The sequence below is a fragment of the Heptranchias perlo genome, unplaced genomic scaffold (assembly GCF_035084215.1).
Source record: "Heptranchias perlo isolate sHepPer1 unplaced genomic scaffold, sHepPer1.hap1 HAP1_SCAFFOLD_700, whole genome shotgun sequence".
Lineage (NCBI taxonomy): Eukaryota > Metazoa > Chordata > Chondrichthyes > Hexanchiformes > Hexanchidae > Heptranchias > Heptranchias perlo.
This window is the reverse complement of record NW_027139730.1, coordinates 79,887-102,500: the sequence shown is the minus strand read 5'-3', so window position 1 is coordinate 102,500 and position 22,614 is coordinate 79,887. Positions and strand designations below refer to the sequence as shown.

At 45.5% G+C, this 22,614-nt stretch overlaps 1 protein-coding gene and 2 non-coding genes across 6 annotated transcripts in view; 2 read left to right on the top strand and 1 right to left on the bottom strand.

Annotated features, from left to right (window-relative positions):
* The window catches only part of LOC137318589 (zinc finger protein 229-like), a 17,506-nt gene extending 1,221 nt beyond the window's left edge, over nucleotides 1–16,285 (top strand). The window contains exons 2-3 of one of the 4 annotated variants that reach the window (XM_067981356.1): nucleotides 4,170–6,886; nucleotides 15,658–16,285. In XM_067981356.1, coding sequence (XP_067837457.1) covers nucleotides 4,519–5,808 — 1,290 coding nt within the window. In that variant the 5' untranslated portion in view covers nucleotides 4,170–4,518 and the 3' untranslated portion in view covers nucleotides 5,809–6,886; nucleotides 15,658–16,285. Of the gene's footprint in view, nucleotides 1–4,124; nucleotides 9,465–15,657 lie in introns of those variants that run through there. The other 3 variants (XM_067981355.1, XM_067981353.1, XM_067981354.1) reach the window with 3 other exon arrangements.
* Nucleotides 14,564–14,637, top strand: trnat-agu (transfer RNA threonine (anticodon AGU)). Its single transcript has one exon. It is a non-coding gene; the product is annotated as a tRNA-Thr (tRNA).
* Nucleotides 16,286–17,590: 1,305 nt separating the features above from the next.
* Nucleotides 17,591–17,673, bottom strand: trnal-uaa (transfer RNA leucine (anticodon UAA)). The gene has a single exon. It is a non-coding gene; the product is annotated as a tRNA-Leu (tRNA).
* Nucleotides 17,674–22,614: the final 4,941 nt, after the last annotated feature.

The following is a 22,614-nucleotide window of genomic DNA, read 5'->3' as shown; positions in this document are numbered from 1 at the left end:
CAAGTTGTTGTTGTGGTGGTGGCCCAAACACAAAGGCCGCCACTCTGGCATCCCCGGCTGCACTCTGGCTGACTGGCTGCACTCTGGGCTGACCGGCTGCACTCTGGGCTGACCGGCTGCACTCTGGGCTGACCGGCTGCACTCTGGGCTGACCGGCTGCACTCTGGGCTGACCGGCTGCACTCTGGGCTGCCCGGCTGCACTCTGGGCTGCCCGGCTGCACTCTGGGCTGCCCGGCTGCACTCTGGGCTGCCCGGCTGCACTCTGGGCTGCCCGGCTGCACTCTGGGCTGACCGGCTGCACTCTGGGCTGACCGGCTGCACTCTGGGCTGACCGGCTGCACTCTGGGATGCCCGGCTGCACTCTGGGCTGACTGGCTGCACTCTGGGCTGACCGGCTGCACTCTGGGATGCCCGGCTGCACTCTGGGATGCCCGGCTGCACTCTGGGCTGACCGGCTGCACTCTGGGCTGACCGGCTGCACTCTGGGATGCCCGGCTGCACTCTGGGCTGACCGGCTGCACTCTGCCATCACTCTGGGGTCACTGGGACATTCTGGGGTCACTGCGGGATCACCGGGGGCACTCTGTCGGCCACCTGCCGCCATTTTGTCCAAGATGGTGGCTGCGTTGCCCGCCATTTTGTCCAAGATTGCGTCTCGCCGGCCGCTATTTTGTTTAATTTATTATATAAATAATTCAATTGTTTAAAATGTAATGTTAATAATTCAATAGTTTAATTCAATATAAAAATAATCAATTGCTTAATTTATTACATAAAGAAGCCAATTGTTTAATGTATTATATCAATAATTATTTAATTTAATGTACAATTAGTTCAACTATTTAATTATATAAATAATTCAATAGTTTATATTATATAAATAATTCAATGCATTAATTCATTATATAAATAATTTAACAGCTTAATTTATTATATAATAATTCATGTGTCTAATTTATTATAGCAGAAATCCAATAGTTTAATTTATAATGAATTGTTTTATTTATTGTATAAATAATTCAATTGCTCAATTCATTATATAAATAATTCAAGTATTTAATTTATTATAAAAATAATACAATAGCTTAATTCATTTCATGAATAATACAAGTGTTAAATTTATTATATAAAGAAACAATTCTTTAATTTATTATATAAATAATTGAATTGATTATTTGATTATCTAAATAATTCAAATGTTTAATTTATGATATCAATAATTCAAAAGCTCAAATCATTAGAAAAATAATACAAGTGTTAAATTTATTATATAAAGAAACAATTAGAATCATAGAAGTTTACAACATGGAAACAGGCCCTTCGGCCCAACATGTCCATGTCGCCCAGTTTATACCACTAAGCTAGTCCCAATTGCCTGCACTTGGCCCATATCCCTCGATACCCATCTTACCCATGTAACTGTCCAAATGCTTTTTAAAAGACAAAATTGTACCCGCCTCTACTACTGCCTCTGGCAGCTCGTTCCAGACACTCACCACCCTTTGAGTGAAAAAATTGCCCCTCTGGACCCTTTTGTATCTCTCCCCTCTCACCTTAAATCTATGCCCCCTCGTTATAGACTCCCCGACCTTTGGGAAAAGATTTTGACTATCTACCTTATCTATGCCCCTCATTATTTTATAGACTTCTATAAGATCACCCCTAAACCTCCTACTCTCCAGGGAAAAAAGTCTCAGTCCATCCAAACTCTCCCTATAAGTCAAACCATCAAGTCCCGGTAGCATCCTAGTAAATCTTTTCAGCACTCTTTCTCGTTTAATAATATCCTTTCTATAATAGGGTGACCAGAACTGTACACAGTATTCCAAGTGTGGCCTTACCAATGTCTTGTACAACTTCAACAAGACATCCCAACTCCTGTATTCAATGTTCTGACCAATGAAACCAAGCATGCTGAATGCCTTCTTCACCACCCTATCCACCTGTGACTCCACTTTCAAGGAGCTATGAACCTGTACTCCGAGATCTCTTTGTTCTTTCACTCTCCCCAACGCCCTACCATTAACGGAGTCGGTCCTGGCCCGATTTGATCTACCAAAATGCATCACCTCACATTTATCTAAATTAAACTCCATCTGCCATTCATCGGCCCACTGGCCCAATTTATCAAGATCCCGCTGCAATCCGAGAGAACCTTCTTCACTGTTCACAATGCCACCAATCTTGTGTCATCTGCAAACTTACTAACCATGCCTCCTAAATTCTCATCCAAATCATTAATATAAATAACAAATAACAGCGGACCCAGCACCGATCCCTGAGGCACACCGCTGGTCACAGGCCTCCAGTTTGAAAAACAACCCTCTACAACAATTTTGTATCCAATTTATTATGTAAATAATTCAAGTGTTTCATTCATTATATAAATAATTCAACTAAATATTGAATTCTTTATATAATAAATTAAACAAAGGAATATTTATATAATGAATTAAACTATTGAATTATTTTTATGATACAATAAATAAACACTAATTGTTCATGTAACAAATTAAACAATTGATTATTTAATGAATTGAACTGTTCAATAATTTATGAAATGAATTGAACGATTGAATTATTTATATTATAAAGTAAACACTTGAATTATCTGCTTCCAAAGACTTTGTTTTTCGGCCTGATATTAAGATCATCAATGGCGGCTGCATCACCCAGCATGCAGCGCGGTTCAGATTGTGCCCTATCCGAATCAGTGGAGCCCAGCGCGCAGGCGCAGTAGTGACTCATTATCGGTCAGTGTGTCATGAGCATGCGCGGCCAGTCGAGGCTGCGGGAGGAGCGCGTTCGGTGCAGGTCAGAGGATCGGAGCAAGAGGCTCAATAAACCCCGGGGCCCGGGTCCGGGCTCAGGCCCAGGCTCAGGCTTTACAAACCCCGAGTGCGGCCCCAGACCCGAATATAAAACAGTGAACATTATCCCCCCCTCACTACCCGCCGGGAAATGAAGGGGAAATGGGGATCGGTCAGGGAGCGTCTGTAAATGAAGGAGAAATGGAGATCGGTCAGGGAGCGTCTGTAAATGAAGGAGAAATGGTGATCGGTCAGGGAGCGTCTGTAAATGAAGGAGAAATGGTGATCGGTCAGGGAGCGTCTGTAAATGAAGGAGAAATGGTGATCGGTCAGGGATCGGTCAGAGAGCGTCTGCAAATGAAGGGGAAATGGGGATCGGTCAGGGAGCGTCTGTAAATGAAGGGGAAATGGTGATCGGTCAGGGAGCGTCTGTAAATGAAGGGGAAATGGTGATCGGTCAGGGAGCGTCTGTAAATGAAGGAGAAATGGTGATCGGTCAGGGAGCGTCTGCAAATGAAGGAGAAATGGCGATCGGTCGGGGAGTGTCTGTAAATGAAGGAGAAATGGCGATCGGTCGGGGAGTGTCTGTAAATGAAGGAGAAATGGCGATCGGTCGGGGAGTGTCTGTAAATGAAGGAGAAATGGTGATCTCTATACCTTTCGTCATCCAGGGAGCTCGAGCTTTGGATGTTGTTCCTTTCCTCCTCGTGGGAATCTGTCCACTCTGCACCCAAACCAACTCCTCCTTGAAGGCCTCCCACTGTTCAATTACTGTTCTGCCTGCCAATTTTTGATACCAATCCACCTGGACAAGATCCCTTTTTAACTCATTGGAATTAGCCCTCCTCCAGTTAAGAATTTTCACATTTGACTGTCCCCTGTCCTTTTCCATTACTGTTCTAAACCTAATGAGATTATGATCACTGCTGCCCCACTGAAACATGCTCCACCTGCCCCACTTCATTCTCCACACCGAGCCCACTGCTGCACTCACACTCTCTCACACTCACTCTCTCACACTCACTCTCTCACACTCACTCTCTCACACTCACTCTCTCACACTCACTCGCTCACACTCACTCGCTCACACTCACTCGCTCACACTCACTCTCTCACACTCACTCTCTCACACTCACTCTCACACTCTCTCTCTCACCCTTTCACTCATGGTTTCGGGCCACTGAAAGATGATGCGATGAGTTTGGATTTCAGCACAGGGAGGAGGGAGAGTGTGTGGGACGGGGATTTACAGCTTTGAGGAATGAGAGAGGAAATAATGTTCCATAGAAAGTAGAGTTGTCTGATCTGAATTTCTATCCTGTACTTACAGTGATAACTTTTATAAACTCCTTTTACAGGGGAGGATTTGCAGAGGGAAACTCAAACCAAAGATCACGTCAAGATCTGACAGAGTCACTCGATTCATCAGGACCTGAATGTCATCGGCCTTTAAATGTGGAAGGAGAAACATTTGTCTGTTCTGTCTGTGGGAGAAGATTTCAAACATCAGTGTGAGTGGAAAAGCACCGAGACACACACTGAGTGAGAGTGTTCCAGTGCACTGACTGTGGAAAGAGCTTTAACCAGTTACACAGCCAGAAAAAACATTGCACCGTTCACAGCGGGGAGAAACCGTACACGTGTTCTGTGGGTGGACGAGGCTTCAACTGATCGTCCAACCTGGAGAGACACAAGGACACCCGGACCATGGAGAAACCGTGGAAATGTGGGGACTGTGGGAAGGGATTCAATTACCCTTCAGAGCTGGAAACTCATCGACGCAGTCACACTGGGGAGAGGCCGTTCACCTGCTCCGTGTGTGGGAAGGGATACACTCGGTCATCCAGCCTCCAGACACACCAGCGAGTTCACTCTGATGAGAGACCTTTTAAATGTTCTGACTGTGAGATGAGGTTCAAAAGCAAAATTAATCTGCTGATACACCAACGCACTCACACGGGGGAGAGGCCGTTCACCTGCTCCGTGTGTGGGAAGGGATTCGCTATTTCATCCAGCCTCCAGACACACCAGCGAGTTCACACTGGGGAGAGACCTTTTAAATGTTCTGACTGTGAGAAAAGGTTTAAATGCAAAAGGAATCTGCTGACACACCAATGTACCCACACTGGGGAGAGGCCGTTCTCCTGCTCCGTGTGTGGGAAGGGATTCACTCAGTCATCCCTCCTCCTGACACACCAGCGAGTTCACACTGGGGAGAGGCCGTTCACCTGCTCCATGTGTGGGAAGGGATTCACTCAGTCATCCCTCCTCCTGACACACCAGCGAGTTCACACTGGGGAGAGCCCGTTCACCTGCTCCGTGTGTGGGAAGAGATTCACTCGGTCATCCAGCCTCCAGACACACCAGCGAGTTCACTCTGATGAGAGATCTTTTAAATGTTCTGACTGTGAGAAGAGGTTTAAAAGCAAAAGTAATCTGCTGATACACCAACGCACTCACACTGGGGAGAGGCCGTTCATCTGCTCTGTGTGTGGGAAGGGATTCACTCGGTCATCTGAGCTTCTGACACACCAGCGAGTTCACACTGGGGAGAGGCCTTTTCAATGTTCTGACTGTGAGAAGAGGTTTAAAAGCAAAATTGAACTGCTGAAACACCAACGCACTCACACTGGGGAGAGACCGTTCATCTGCTCTGTGTGTGGGAAGGGATTCACTCGGTCATCTCACCTCCTGACACACCAGCGAGTTCACACTGGGGAGAGGCCGTTCACCTGCTCAGTGTGTGGGAAGAGATTCACACTGTCATCCACCCTCCTTACACACCAGCAAGTTCACTCCGATGAGAGACCTTTTAAATGTTATGACTGTGGGAAGAGGTATAAAAGCAAATGTAATCTGCTGACACACCAATGCACCCACACTGGGGAGAGGCCGTTCACCTGCACCTTGTGTGGGATGAGATTCACTCGGTCATCCATCCTGCTGAGACACCAGCGAGTTCACTCCGATGAGAGACCTTTTAAATGTTCTGACTGAGAAGAGGTTTAAAAGCAAATTTAATCTGCTGACACACCAACGCACTCACACTGGGGAGAGGCCGTTCTCCTGCTCTGTGTATGGGAAGGGATTCGCTGGGTCATCCACCCTGCTGAAACACCAGCGAGTTCACACTGGGGAGAGGCCGTTCACCTGCACCTTGTGTGGGATGAGATTCACTCGGCCATCCAACCTGCTGAGACACCAGCGAGTTCACTCCGATGAGAGACCTTTTAAATGTTCTGACTGTGAGAAGAGGTTTAAAAGCAAATTTAATCTGCTGACACACCAACGCACCCACACTGGGGAGGGGCCGTTCTCCTGCTCCGTGTGTGGGAAGGGATTCACTTGGTCATCCTCCCTGCTGAAACACCAGCGAGTTCACACTGAGAGACCTTCAAATGATCTGACTGTGGGAAGAGATTTAAAATCAGAAACGAACTGCTGAGACATCGACGCACTCACACTGGGGAGAGACTTTTCACCTGCTCCGTGTGTGGGAAGAGATTCACTCGATCATCCCACCTTCTGAAACATTAACTTGTTGACACTATTGAGTGACCTTTTAATGCAGTGACTGTGAGAAGAGCTTTAAAAGCAGAAATGAACTGCTGACATCAACGCATGCCCATTGGTTGAGAGACTGTTCACCTGCTCCGTGTGTGGGAAGGGATTCACTCAGTCATCACACGTGCTGAGACACCAGCGAGTTCACGAAATGAGCAGGTCCAACGAGCCGGTCTGTAACACAGGCCAATGACTCAGTGCAGCTCGTGACCCAGTCACTGGGCTCCGTTATAGCCTCTCCTGTCAGTAACACACAAAGAGAAATTGTAAATCTGAAACAGAAAGAGATAATGTATAACACTTCATATCAACCACCAGTTTTTCCCTCTTTCCGGCTTTTAAAACAATCTGTTTCACAGTTTGTCAAACCCGAAACAGCCTCTGGGATTTGCTGATTGAGAATTTCAGTGGAAATTGGGACCGTCATTAAGTATCGGAACAAATATCCCCGCTGAGGTTTCGGGATTGTTACTGGTTTATTTATATCAGTGAGTGACCAATTTTAAACCAGGTGAGGGTCTAAACCTCAGGTCAGAGCCTGGGATAGACAAGAGATTCTTCAATGTATCAAGTTAAATTACACTGATTCCACCAACACTGGACATCACATCCCTCAAACATTGTTACCTGTTACTGTATAAAACTGGTGAGGGTGGAAATGGGAAATAACTGAAAAAAACTTCATTGTATCAAAGTTAATTCTGATCATTATTATTGTACAAACATTCTACAGCCGGTCCCTTAAAAAGGACCCAATATCAAACCAGTCCCCAGTCCTTGGGCCTGTGCCTATGTTGTGATTTGCACCTGCTTCTGACTGACTTGGTATCAGACGCACTCCCGTCAACAGTAAACGGATGGAGCCGGATCCATAAGAGAAAAATGAGGACCGAGCTCCGCGGTTCTCCCAGAGTGCGGGAGGCGGAGTAACAGCAGCAGACAGAGAGATCTCTCTAAACCAGCCGCTGCCGCCGGAGAGAAGCGAGTCCCGTTCCGAGCCGTGTCTGTCAGGCGCCCGCTGACCCTCTCTTCACTGAAGGGGACCGATTCAGCACCAACTCACACACCCACCATTGGATCATTGAATCACCTTCAACACCTGAATTACATCACCACTTAATCCTCTATACACGAGGAAATACAAACCTTGTCCACGCAACCTGTCCTCATAATTTAACCATTTTAGCCCCGGTATCATTCTGGTCTTTCTGCGCTGCAAGGCCAATATATCCTTCCTGAGGTCTGGTGCCCAGGACTGAATGCCGTACTCTAAATGTGGCCTTAGCAGAGTTTATAGAATTCTAACATAACTTCCACCCTTTTGAATTCCAGTTCCCTTGAGATAAAGGCCGACATTCCATTAGCCATTTAAATTATTTTTTGCACCTGTCTGCCAACTCTTCCTGATTTCCCAAAGTATCTCTGCTCACCCACAGTTCCTGGCTTCTCACCATTTTGAAAATACTCTGATTTATCTTGCTTAGGGCAAAAGTGGATGGTCTCACACTTCCCCAGATTGAAACTTTGAACAGTCTGGGGCTCTTTTGTATCGAAAAGAGAAGGCTGAGGGTGACCTGATACAGGACTTTAAGATTATGCAAGGGTTTGATCGGTCAGATGTAGATAAGGTGTTTGTACTTTTGGGAGTGGGGACGTCAGAACTTCGGGCCATGAATATAATAGTCATCAATAAATCCAATCTGGCATTCAAGAGAAACATATTTATCCAGAGAGGCGTTAGAATGTGCAGCTCGCTCCCACACGGAGTAGTTAAGACGAATCGCATGGATGCATTTACGGTGAAGTGAGATAAACACATGGAGGAGAAAGGAATATTCGGGTTTGCTCATAGGGTTAGATGAAGAGGGGTTGGAGGAGGCTCGTCTGCAGCATAAACACCGGTATAGTCTGGTTGGGCCGAATTGCCTGTTTCTGTGATGTACATTCGATGTAATTCTATGTAAGTTCCATCTGACACAGTTTTACCAACTCACTGAATCTATCAATTTCCCTTAATAACTTTATGCTCCCATCTACACTACTCACTGTGTCACCTAACTTGGTGTCGTCAACAAACCTGGATATCCCGCTCTCTATTCCTTTATCTGCCTCATTTATACAGATCCCTGGGGGACACCACTCATCAAATCCTGTCAATTTGAGTACATACCCATTAACCCTACTCTCTGTCTCCTACCTCCAAACCAACTCCCTCCCCATGTCAATGGGTTGCTTTGAATTCCACATGTTCTCATTTATGTTAACACTCTCTGATGTTAAACCTTAACGAATGCCTCTGGAAGTCAATATACACATAGCCCCCATAGACACTCCATCATTTACCACGTTAGTTACATCTTCAAAAAGGTCAACTAGTTTCGTTGGACTTGACTTACACTTTACAAATCCATGCTGGCTCTCTCTGATCAATTCATGTTTATCCAAGTGCTCAGCACGGTGTGAGGACAACACAGTGTGCTGAGAGTTCGGTACGTGTGGGAGTTTGGTGAAGTGGGGGAAGGAGGTGCTGCTTTGCCTTGCTTTTCCTGCAGAGCGGTAGTGGACCTGAGAGCGGTGAGCGGCGGGAGAGAGCGAGACCAGAGCGGGGATAAAAACAGCGCGGAGAGAGCGAGAGTCCAGTCGGTGAGCGGCGGTAAAGAGCGAGACCAGAGCGGGGATAAAAACAGCGCGGAGAGAGCGAGAGTCCAGTCGGTGAGCGGCGGTAAAGAGCGAGACCAGAGCGGGGATAAAAACAGCGCGGAGAGAGCGAGAGTTCAGTCGGTGAGCGGCGGGAGAGAGCGAGACCAGAGCGGAGATATAAACAGCGCGGAGAGAGCGAGAGTCCAGTCGGTGAGCGGCGGGAGAGAGCGAGACCAGAGCGGAGATATAAACAGCGCGGAGAGAGCGAGAGTTCAGTCGGTGAGCGGCGGGAGAAAGCGAGACCAGAGCGGGGATATAAACAGCGCGGAGAGAGCGAGACCAGAGCTTACTCTGAGAGCGAGACTCAGACCAACGGCAGTTCGGGGTGACGTCACCAGTCAGAAAGTGACGCGGCACAGGGGAGGCAGCTGATTGGTGAGTAGGTTCAGGTGAGTATTTCTACCATTTTACTGTAAGTAAAGTAATAAGAAAGGGAAGATCTGCAGGTTTTATAGCAGATAGTGTTTTTTTTTTAGTGAACCTAGGTCCCTAGTATAGTTAACATTTTCTAATTTCAACGTAATTTAAAAGGGGTAACTAAGCTAAGGCAAGTCATGGCAGCAGACCTCGCACCCGTGATATGCTCCTCCTGCAAGATGTGGGAAGTCATGGACACTACCAGTGTCCCTGCTGACCATGTGTGCGGGAAGTGTGTCCACCTGCAGCTACTGACCGATCGTATCTCGGAGCTGGAGCTGCGGGTGGACTCACTGTGGAGCATCCGCGATGCAGAGAAACTCGTGGATAGCACATTTAGCGAGTTGGTCACACCGCAGGTAAAGGGTATACAGGCAGGAAGTGAATGGGTGACCACCAGGAAGAGTAAGAGATGCAGGCAGGTAGTGCAGGGGTCCCCTGTGGCCATCCACCTCTCAAACAGATATGCCACTTTGGATGCTGTTGGGGATGACTTATCAGGGGAAGGCAGCAGCAGCCAACTTCCTGGCACCACGGGTAGCTCTGCTGCACAGGCTGGGAGGAAAAAGAGTGGCAGAGCTATAGTGATAGGGGACTCAATTGTAAGGGGAATAGACAGGCGTTTCTGCGGCCGCAACCGAGACTCCAGGATGGTGTGTTGCCTCCCTGGTGCAAGGATCAAGGATGTCTCGGAGCGGCTACAGAACATTTTGGAGGGGGAGGGCGAACAGCCAGCTGTCGTGGTGCACATAGGCACCAACGATATAGGTAAAAAAGGGGATGAGGTCCTAAAAGCAGAATATAGGGAGTTAGGAGGTAAATTAAAAAATAGGACCTCAAAGGTAGTAATCTCAGGATTGCTGCCAGTGCCACGTGCTAGTCAGAGTAGAAATAGGAGGATATTTCAAATGAATACGTGGCTAGAGGAATGGTGCAAGGGGGAGGGATTCAAATTCCTGGGACACTCGAAACGGTTCTGGGGGAGGTGGGACCAGTACAAACCGGACGGTCTGCACCTGGGCAGGGCCGGGACCGCTGTCCTAGGAGGAGTGTTTGCTAGTGCTGTTGGGGAGGGTTTAAACTAAAGTGGCAGGGGGTTGGGAACCTGAGCAGGGAGAGAGAGGAAAGCGTAACAGGAAGGGACAGAAGGTATGGAGTAATAGGTAAAGTGTTAAAAAAGGAAAAAGCAGGAACTAAGCGTCACAAAACAGATTTGAAAGTTCTTTATCTGAATGCACGTAGCATTCGTAATAAAATGGACGAGTTAACGGCACAAATAACTACGTATGGGTATGATCTTGTGGCCATTACAGAAACATGGCTGCAGGGTGACAACGACTGGGAATTAAATATGCCAGGGTATTTAACAATCAGGAAGGACAGGCAGGAAGGAAGGGGAGGTGGGGTGGCTATGTTAATAAAGGAAGGAATCACTGTAATACAGAGAAATGATATTGGGACAAAGCATCAAGATAATGAAACAGTTTGGGTGGAGATAAGGAATAATAAGGGAAAAAAACATTAGTGGGCGTAGTATATAGGCCTCCTAATAGTTGCAACTCTGCTGGAAGAAGTATTAATCAGGAAATAGTCGGGGCATGTAATAAGGGAACAGCCATAATTATGGGGGATTTTAATTATCATATTAACTGGACAAATCAAATTGGGCAGAGCAGCCTTGAGGACGAGTTCATTGAGTGCATCAGGGATGGATTTCTTGAGCAGTATGTAACTGATCCTACAAGGGGGCAGGCAACCTTGGACCTGGTCCTGTGTAATGAGTCAGGATTAATTAATAATGTCCTAGTTAAGGATCCCTTTGGAACGAGCGACCACAACATGGTTGAATTCCATATCCAATTAGAGGGTGAGAAGGTTGATTCTCAAACAAGCGTACTGAGCTTGAATAAAGGAGACTATGATGGTATGAGAGCGGAATTGATTAAAGTGGACTGGGAAAATAGATTAAAGGGTAAGACGGTACATGAGCAGTGGTGTTCATTTAGGGAGTTATTTTACAACTTTCAAAATAAATATATTCCACTGAGGAAAAAAGGGTGTAAAAGAAATGACAGCCACCCGTGGCTAAGTAAAGAAATCAAGGATAGTATCCGACTAAAAACAAGGACATATAAGGTAGCCAAACTTAGTGGGAGGATAGAAGATTGGGAATTCTTCAAAAGACAGCAAAAAGTAACTAAAGGATTGATTAAGAAAGGGAAGTTAGATTATGAAAAGAAATTAGCAAAAAATATAAAAACAGATAGCAAGAGTTTCTACAGTTATACAAAAAGAAAAAGGGTGGCTAAGGCAAACATAGGTCCCTTAGAGGATGAGACCGGGAAATTAATGGTGGGAAACATGGAGATGGCAAAAATGCTGAACAAATATTTTGTTTCAGTCTTTACAGTAGAGGACACCAAGAATATCCCAACACTGGACAAACAGGGGACTCTCGGGGGGGAGGAGCTAAATACGATTAAAATCACTCAGGAGATGGTACTCAGTAAAATAATGGGACTCAAGGCGGATAAATCCCCTGGACCTGATGGCTTCCATCCTAGGGTCTTGAGGGAAGTGGCAGTAGGGATTGTGGATGCTTTGGTGATAGTTTTCCAAAATTCCCTGGACTCAGGAGAGGTCCCGGCAGATTGGAAAACTGCTAATGTGACACCGTTATTTAAAAAGGGTAGTAGGCAGAAGGCTGGAAATTATAGGCCAGTTAGCTTAACATCTGTGGTGGGTAAAATTTTGGAGTCTATTATTAAGGAGACAGTAACGGAACATTTAGATAAGCATAATTTAATAGGACAAAGTCAGCATGGCTTTATGAAGGGGAAGTCATGTCTGACAAATTTGCTTGAGTTCTTCGAGGATATAACGTATAGGGTGGATAAAGGGGAACCAGTGGACATAGTGTATTTAGACTTCCAGAAGGCATTCGACAAGGTGCCACATAAAAGATTATTACTTAAGATAAAAAATCACGGGATTGGGGGTAATATTCTGGCATGGGTGGAGGATTGGTTATCGAACAGGAAGCAGAGAGTTGGGATAAATGGTTCATTTTCGGACTGGCAACCAGTAACCAGTGGTGTTCCACAGGGGTCGGTGCTGGGTCCCCAACTCTTTACAATCTATATTAACGATTTGGAGGAGGGGACCGAGTGCAACATATCAAAATTTGCAGATGATACAAAGATGGGAGGGAAAGTAGAGAGTGAGGAGGACATAAAAAACCTGCAAGGGGATATAGACAGGCTGGGTGAGTGGGCGGAGATTTGGCAGATGCAATATAATATTGGAAAATGTGAGGTTATGCACTTTGGCAGGAAAAATCAGAGAGCAAGTTATTTTCTTAATGGCGAGAGACTGGAAAGTACTGCAGTACAAAGGGATCTGGGGGTCCTAGTGCAAGAAAATCAAAAAGTTGGTATGCAGGTGCAGCAGGTGATCAAGAAAGCCAACGGAATGTTGGCTTTTATTGCTCGGGGGATAGAATATAAAAACAAGGAGGTATTGCTGCAGTTATATAAGGTATTGGTGAGACCGCACCTGGAATACTGCATACAGTTTTGGTCTCCATACTTAAGAAAAGACATACTTGCTCTCGAGGCAGTACAAAGAAGGTTCACTCGGTTAATCCCGGGGATGAGGGGGCGGACATATGAGGAGAGGTTGAGTAGATTGGGACTCTACTCATTGGAGTTCAGAAGAATGAGAGGCGATCTTATTGAAACATATAAGATTGTGAAGGGTCTTGATCGGGTGGATGCAGTAAGGATGTTCCCAAAGATGGGTGAAACTAGAACTAGGGGGCATAATCTTAGAATAAGGGGCTGCTCTTTCAAAACTGAGATGAGGAGAAACTTCTTCACTCAGAGGATGGTAGGTCTGTGGAATTTGCTGCCCCAGGAAGCTGTGGAAGCTACATCATTAGATAAATTTAAAACAGAAATAGACAGTTTCCTAGAAGTAAAGGGAATTAGGGGTTACGGGGAGCGGGCAGGAAATTGGACATGAAGCTGAGTTCGGATCGGTCAGTGCCCTGTGGGTGGCGGAGAGGGCCCAGGGGCTATGTGGCCGGGTCCTGCTCCGACTTCTTGTGTTCTTTAGATTTGTGGTTGGGATCAGATCAGCCATGATCTTATTGAATGGCGGAGCAGGCTCGAGGGGCCGATTGGCCTACTCCTGCTCCAATTTCTTATGTTCTTATGTTCTCAGTCATTCTTTCCCTAATAACAGATTCTGGTAACTTCCCCACAACAGACGTCAGACGAATCGGTCTATAATTTCCTGTTTTATCTCTCCTACCCTTCCTAATTAATGGAATGACATTGGCAATTTTTCAATCCATGAAATTATTCCTGAATCAAGAGAGTTTTGAACGATCATGACTAAAGCATGTACAATTTCCTCACCTATTCCCCTTAGTCCCCTGGGATGGTAAACATCAGGTCCTGGAGATTTGTTTATCTTTAGTCTAATTGTTTTCTCCAATACCATTATTTTACTTACACTGATTTATTTTCAGTTTTCCTCGTATCTGGTTTATTATCCTCATGCTTTTCTGTGTGTATCAGCAAGTCTGCCATTTCCTGAATTTCAATTATAATATCACTTCCATCTGTCTTTAAGGGGCCCACATTACTCTTAGTCACCCTTTTTTTCTCATAATATACGTGTAAAGACCTTGAAAGTTGTCCTTAATTTCACTCACAAGTTTTTCCCGTTTTCCCTCTTTGCACCTTTTATGTTTTTTTCGTTTCAGCACCACAATAAACAACTCTTCACTGTGAAATTTGCTTAATTAGTTCTTCAGTGTCAGAGCGAGAATTGTCCATCCCTAATTTATTTAAAGTAACAAACACAAGCACAAATATTCATTCGTGTATCAAAGCACTGATGGACACAGAAAGATAAACACAGCCTGAAACGCAGTCAGTATCGGGATTCACAGGGAAACGGGCAAGCGAAATAGACAAAGATCAAACAGTCTGAACCCACAACAGAATGTGACGTGTCGCTGATAGATATTAATGAGAGGAGGTGGGAAACAGTACCATGAATTGGCTCCGTGGCTTAGTTGGTTCAAGCACCTGTCTAGTAAACAGGAGATCCTGTGTTCAACTCCCAGCGGTGCCTTTGTGTAATTCGTGGTGTTTAGTGAATTTGAGAAGCACACAGTGCTGTGTTTTGTTCAGGATCCAACACGGAACTGATCAGGAGGTCTCTTCAAAAATGCCTTTTCATTATGCAGACAGCTCTCTCATAGAATGTGTCCGTGATACGTTCTTGTTTCTGGGCTCGTTGAGGTCGGGGTATAATTCTCGATTCGAGGTTCATACCCTGGAGAAGCCCTTATTTAGACCTGGACTTTTGATCCTTGAACTGCGGTTCAAAACTTTTGCAACGAGGGAAAAGGAGTCCCCAAATCACTCCACCTGAATCTCACGCGGTCTCGGAAGAAATTCAGTTCAAACAATCAGGACTTTAAAGGCACCTCAATGACCTGCACTTTCATTGAATGAGCTTTGCTTCCAATTGCATTCGACCTTGAAACCGCTCTGGTCTTTCATCTCACTGAAGCAGAGTGTGGCCGCTCTGTATCTGTGAGCATGTCGGTGACGAGGTTAGTTCTGATATTGGTCGCTTTCAATTTTTAAGATCTCACCAAGCTGAGGGAAAAGAAACCGCGAATCGAATTGTCCCTGTAAGTGATGAATTGAAGGGATTGGTGCTCCAAGCAGATCTGGAAAATGCGCAGTGCGGTCGCTCAGGAATTCCAAATCCACCCTCTCGCCACTCGGCGATCATATTAACTGAGCTTTGCTCTGGTCCAGTGTCACCGCGCTGAAATCGAGTATTTCTCTGGCACGTTTCTCTTAACTTCACAGTTGCTGGTTTAAGAGTGAAGACCGGCTCGTTGGATTTTCACTCCTGCAAGTTTCAACCATTCATTTTGCAAAAGTGAACTGATAGTAGACAGCTGTTATATTGGTCACTGTAGTCTCAACGTTTAGCTCATGGAATTACACATTTAGCATAGGGCTTTTCCGCTTGTCTCGGTGGTGCAAAAGTTTGATGATTCGAGTCCTTATTATATTTTTCCTCAGGATTCATTGCCTCAAAGTTCCAGGATTTCAATGTGTGTTTTGTCTGCAGGAAAATGTACCGTGATCATTGCCGGCTGAGCAGGGCTGATATTCCACCATTTACCCTGCGGTCGGAAATCAGGAACATGAATCATACAAAGGAACGGAACATTGGCTTCACGGAAATCACAATTCATCTTGACAGACAAGCCCCTGAAAGGCCCGAAGGGAGGTCACACTCGCAGTAGGAGAGCTGGTTTACTGTGACAGAGAGATTTCTGCAGTGAGTGAGACCAGACTGTTTCTATTTTCAGAGAATAAATGTCACACCCTTTATTTTGGAAAAGCAAAACGGTGGGGATTTTTATCACAGCCCGATGCCTTTCGTGTTGGATCAGATGTTCCCTGTTGCGTTACTTTCATCTTCATCGGAGAACCGGTTCGGGCGTTCCTGTGATAAACGGCGACAATTGCCGGTTAATGTTAAATTTAACAACGGCTGCACTGAGTTTTTAATCCCACTCTTAAGATGCAGTCTGTAAAATGATGAAATTTGATCACATGCAAAGCACAAAAATCTTATTAAAGTTTTGACTGTCTCTCGGTAACCACGTCAGCATCTCCTTCAGTCTGAAATAGAAAGTTATTGGTTGATTAATGGTGATTAAAACAGTCATTCAACTACGAACAGGGTTTAATTAGCTTCATGTAATTATTTATTAAGTTCATAACTCTTGTTAAATTTAATTCTCTGACTGGGAATGGAACCACGCGGTGATGGGAGCACTGAATTTTAACCACCAGTCCATCGGGGAGCTCCCAGGATTGAGCACCGGACACTATGGAACTGATGAGATTTATTTTTCTTTCACTCTTCCGTGATTCATTCAGCTCTGTGTTTATTCTCAGGCCTCTTATCTCTCCCTTCTTTTCAGTTTCTGACTGCGGATATTCCTCTGGTCAAATATGAATAATATAGAATATCTCACAGCCCCGCTATATTTGCTCCTTCTCTGTACAGTTCTGTACAAAATCAAACTGTCGGCAGATACCGACAGTGTCTCTCCCTCACTCCCCACAGGAGCAGCAGGAGATGACACTTTAAACTGCCAGTTGCTTCAAACGATGCCCGATAGACCTGCGTTGCCTTGGAGTTTTCCCAGGAGCTGCATTGATTCGGAGCGTGAATTTTGGAAATGGAAACATGTCCATCAGCAGCTTGTGGGAGTATTTTCCCTCACTTTCCATTCCATGTCCATGCCGACTTGCACTTGGTGCTGTCATTGCCTGAACATCACCTTCTGTCCCGATAGTAGTTCGAACAGAAAATGCCATTTTGTGCGAGCAGCTTGTCTGGCCCGAAAATGACCTGAATTACAAAGGGGCGAGTGGGAAAGGCCGCGTTGCTCTGCTTGTTCACAGCAAAGAATTTTCAGCGTGACCTTGTGGTTCAGTGTTTAGGATTCGGAGCTTTCATCACCACGGCAACGGTTCGATTGGTGTCTGTCTCAACATCTGCATATTATCCACTCTACCATAAGTGGACTGGACTCAAATTGCTGATGTTTCACTGTGAGGGTGAAGAGACATAAATGTGTGGACATTAGTTACGAATTCATCAGCTGGGTTGCACCTTTGCTTCTCCCCCCGTCTCAGTCTTTCCATCTTTACCCTTCACTGCCGGTGTTCCAGGTTCGATCATCCGTGGCCGTTCAACGAAGCCTGAGAAGTCCATGAGGGAAAAACACAGAGAGTCAGAGACAGAGACAAGGTGGGATCAAAGTATAGGAAGAAATAGGATCAATGTCAAGTTCTGCGAACGGGCAGAATTTAAGATGGAGCTTGGGAGAGATTCCTTCACGTGTCTTGCAATTTTGCAAGAGACCATTGGGCTCCGAATTAAAAGCATGAGCCGCGCTGGAGAGTCTCTCTGAGAGAGGGAATGCGGTTCGTCAACTCCAGTTCACATTTATTTGAGCAGTAAACATAACTTTTAGCAATAGTGCTGTCAGCAGGATTCGAACCTATGCAGGAAAATCCCATTCGAATTTTAAGTCCAACGCCTTAACCACTCGGCCATCGCAGCCACAGTTATTTATGCTGCACGGCTGTAAATCAGAATGCGTAGGTTTATCACAAGCGATCTGTGATACAATGTTCTCTCCGACAGGTTTCCAACTCGACACTTGGAGCTTGATAACGTGCGGGCATTGCTGTTTCAGTGAGTGAATCCTCGTCTGCAACGTGGTGAGGTCGGGCTTCGATTCCCGCTCAATTCAGGATTATTATCATTCTCCATTCATAAGATCGTGTGAATTGGGATCTATTTGCACTCAGCTTCAATCTGCTCACCGTTCTGAAATATTTTCCTTTCTCCACATGTGTTGCGTCGAGGCTGGGTGGGAAAATCACTTTGCGAGTCCAACGCCTTAATCATTGGGTCATCGCAGCTGCAAACGACAAATCAGAATGCGGAAGGTTATCACAGGAGATCTATGAGACTGTATGTTCTTGCAGACGGGTTTCCAGCTGGACTCATGCAGCCAACACCTGTGCGGGCATTGCTGTTTCTGGGGTAAAATTCTCGCCTGCCAAGCGGGATGTTCGCGTTCCTTTACCGCCCAATGGAGCAGCATTTTCATTCTCCATTCATGAGGTCACGTGAATTGGGATACATTTACATTCAGCTTCAATCTGAACACCATCGTGAGACATTTTCCTTTCTCCATGTGTGTTGTGGTCAGAACCTCTGCATTCTGTCCTCCATGCACTGAGATTAAGTCAATCCTGCCGACTACACCGCTGACAAGACGTGAGAAGCCAATTAGTGATTTTACACTAAAAATGGTAACACCGCAGGGCTCGTTCGCGTTCTCTCACATGTCAATCAGCAAATACCCAAGTCGAGAATCATACCCCAAGATCAACAAGCCACTAATAATAAAGGGGTGCCACCCACAGCCGATCGGCCATCATTCTGTTCATCCAATCACGTTTTCTATTCCGATGTAGAGGAATGTCCAGTTCTATTCTAAATATTTCATATCAACAATATTAGCCTCTCTTTACCACATTCGTTTATTTACGTGCGACTTGTATTATCAAGTGAGACTTTGCAGAATTAATTGCTCTAAAGCTACATTGTTGTCTGTCTCGTCATCCGCAGATTATCCACTCTCCCACAAGTATCACAGTGACTACACTTCAGACGTCTTGTGGTCGTGAAAAGCGCTTTATAAATTCAAGACTTTCTTATACTGGGATAAAATTACTGATGTTTTCACTGTGAGGACGAAGAGTCATGAATGTGTAGACATTAGTTACGAATTCATCTTCTGGATTGGTCCTTTACTTTTCCTACCGTCTCAGTCTTTCTATCTTTACCCTTCTCTGCTCCTGTCGCTGGTTCGATCAGCCTGAGCCGTTCAAGGAAGCCGGAGGAGTCCATCAGGGGAAAACACAGAGAGAGACAGAGACATGGAGATAAAAGTATAGAAAAAATAACCTAAATATCAAGTGAGCAGAATTTATGATGGAGCTTGGGAGAGATAAAATCATAGAATCGTTTTAGCACAGAAGGAGGCCATTTGGCCCATCGAGCCTGTGCCATCTCTTTGTAAGAACAATCCAGTTAGTCCCATTCCCCCGTTCTTTCCCTGCAGACCCGCAAATATTTTCCCTTCAAATATTTTTGAAAGCCACGATGGAATCTGCTTCCATCCCCCTTTCTGGAAGCGCATTCCAGATTATAACTACTCGCTAAGTAACAATCGTTTTCCTCATATCGCCTTTGGTTCTTTTGTCAACCACCGTAAATCTGTGTCCTCTGATTCTCGACTCTTCCGCCAATCGGAACAGTTTCTCTTTATTTACTTTATCTAAACATGTCATGATTTTGAAAACTTCTAGCAAATCTCCACTCAACCTTCTCTGCTCTAAGGAGAACAACCCCAGCTTCTCCAGTCTATCCGTACCCAAATTGTGGAATATTGTGACGTTTCCGTCACGCATCTTGAAATTTTGCAAGAGACCATTGGGCTCCCAATTAAAAGGCTCTGCCGCGGTGGAGAATCTCTCTGAGGGAAGGAAAGGCGGCCCGTTATCTCCAGTTCATATTTATTTGAGCATTGAACAAAACTTTAAACAATAGCGCCGTGAACTTTCACCGGAACACCCCGTTGGGTTTTATATCTCACGCCTGAACCACTCGGACACGGCAGCTGCGAGCGCCTCTAATGCACGGCTGTAAATCAGAATGCGCAGGGTATTCAGAGGAGATTTATGAGACTTTATGTTCTTTCCGACAGGTTTCCAAATGGACACATGCAGCCGCTACCGTGCGGACGTTCCTGTCTCACTGGTAGAATTCCCCAGGTGCAGCTCACACACAGGATCAGGAATCCCACTCCTGACAGATTCACTTCTTGAAACCTTGTTTAGATTCAGTGAATTAGGATTTAATTTAATCCTCATCTGCCCGCCGCTCTGTTTTACAGGGCGCCGGATGTTGATGAATCTCATCCCCACTGCTCCCATTAATAATACCTTTTGCTGCTAAATTCTGCTTAATACAAATTGTCCAGGAATTATAGAATTTCTCCTGGGGACTGGGGAACTGACTTGGGTTTGGCTCAACCCTCAAATCCACAAATTTATATCACTGCTACTGCACAGGATTAAAGGAAAGGACCGATCCAGAGATAATCAATAAAGATCAGTAATAGACACCGTCGTTGCGCATGTGATCTCAATCCTCATATTCGAATGACGCACCCATGTGCACTTTAACCTTTTTGTGTTCGGTGTTGAAATGGTGAGATGAAACGGAACGGGCAGATCGGCTGCTGGACGGGAGATACAGTTCAAAATACAGCAATGTAAACGGGAGGAGAGCAGTGAAAGGAAGCACAGACTGAATGAGAGTGGAGGTTTGGAAGGGCGCAGATACTCACATCTTTAAAATTCATCCTATTACAGTGTGAGATCTGTTAGTAATTGGGGGCCAACAAAAAATAATCGACAAGATCACTCCCCGTGAATCTCAATCAGTGCCGTTCGCGGTATTGATGAGGACGGGGCAGGTTATATGAGGTCAGTTATCTACATTATTGGCGCCACAACCACGGTGCAAATCCGGGTCACGGTACCGCTTGGTTTACTCTCCGCGACACAGGCTAATAGAACGCTGCAAGAAATCAATATTTACCACATGAAAGAAATAAGTTTTGTGGATGGTGAAAGCCCGCTTACTCTTTCACATCCGAGCACTCTCATGTGTCTCTGGATGATCCAAAATTCAGACCGACCGCTTCTTCCCGCTTTTTCTTCCTTCCACAATCATGATCCATTTCACTGAGACTTTACTGCGGCCTTACCTACTCTTACATTCACTCTCACATTCTTACGCCTTTAAGTTTGCTGTACATCGACCGCTGTTCCTCAGGGGCACATGTCCCGTTCGCATCAATGTTCATTTGTGCCTTAAAACCAGTCGATACATTTCAATCTGTGTGACTGTTCCAGAAACAAGCACTGAGAAAGCAGGACTGGCATTCGGAAGGACAGCGGCAGACTTTACCGTGAAATTTCTGTGGGGTATCTTGTGACACGGGGGATGTTAACTGAAGAACTGGGTTTTGTTTCCATGGTCGTTGGCGCTTTTCCCCGAGTAGTTGATGTGCGGGAGAGACGGGCGGCGCGACATAGCTGCGAATGACGGCTGAAAGGTGCACTTTTAGCAATCTGGGCGGTGCAGTCAGGTCGGAAATATTCCGCTTGATCTTAATAGGTCTGTGGAAATGTCCGATTGAAAAGGAATGAGGAGAAATGAAAAGAGCGGCAGTGGTGAAAAGCTGTCGATTACAGGAGGTTGGCCGTGAGCGAAAGGCCCTTTGAAAGCTCGGCGCGGAGGGGATTTTGTTCGGAAACGGCAGATTTTGAAGCATGTGAGCAGGAAAGGAAAGTGCCATTTTGCGTATGAGAAGAGCCCCAGAAAGTTATGCTTGGAACTGAGTCCTTGAGTCAAATTAGGTGTTTTCAGGAAAACAGCCATTGTGAAATCACAAAGATGAAAACAGAAAATGCTGAAATACTCAGCAGGTCAGGCAGCTCCTGTGGAGAAAGAACCAGAGGGAACGTTTCAGCTCTCTGAGCTTTTTCATTAGAAGTGACTAAATGGGGAGAGCGTGGCTGAGCTGCTCCAGGTGCCAGGTTTTATTATACGTCTTTTGCCCGTATGTGGGTTCGAATCCCACCCCTGCCAGAATTTGTGGAGTTGTTTGTTTTGGCCTCTTCACGAAAAATCCTTCGTTCCTGAGAAGTGCTTTTTCGCATTGCTGGTTTACATCTGTTTGCTCAAATCAGCAAAGTCTTGCACGGAAGTGTTGAGAGTGGAAGGTGTGATCCCGGTGAAGTTTCAATCAAAGTGCACAATGGCGCCCTGGTAAACCGAGTATCTCTTCTGGTCAGCATAAGACAAAAATATGTACCATAATTATGAATTTCTTCTTTGCATCACAATAGGATTTATTATCAGGGAATGTACATGAGCAGGTCGATTTACGTCACGCTCCGGTTATCTCCATCTCCTCCTGCACCTTTTGGATCGGTTCACTAATTGGGAATCGGATTTAACTGCTGTGGTTCGACACACGGTCCCACACTGCTGAACTCCCAGCCCCTTCCATCAACACTCGCTTTATTTCACACACCGACTGGATTTCAACATGTTGCTGTTCCATCTGAAATTTATCAACGGCCTCTCCGCCGAAATATCGAGTGAATCGTTCTGCTTCCTATCCTGGCAATTCCCCACGCTCACCATCACAGACTTTGGTTCTTCGAACATCGCTGCATCCAGTGGCAAAAGCTGTTCTTCCACCGAAGTTTGCTTACAGCAGCTGATTGGACATTTTCAACATTCTCGATTTGGGTGCATGGGCGGGTCATATTGTCCAGTCAGACTTTCTTGTCCTCAATGTTCAGGACTTTACATTGAGAAAGAAGAAAATAAAAGTGTTTCTGTTCT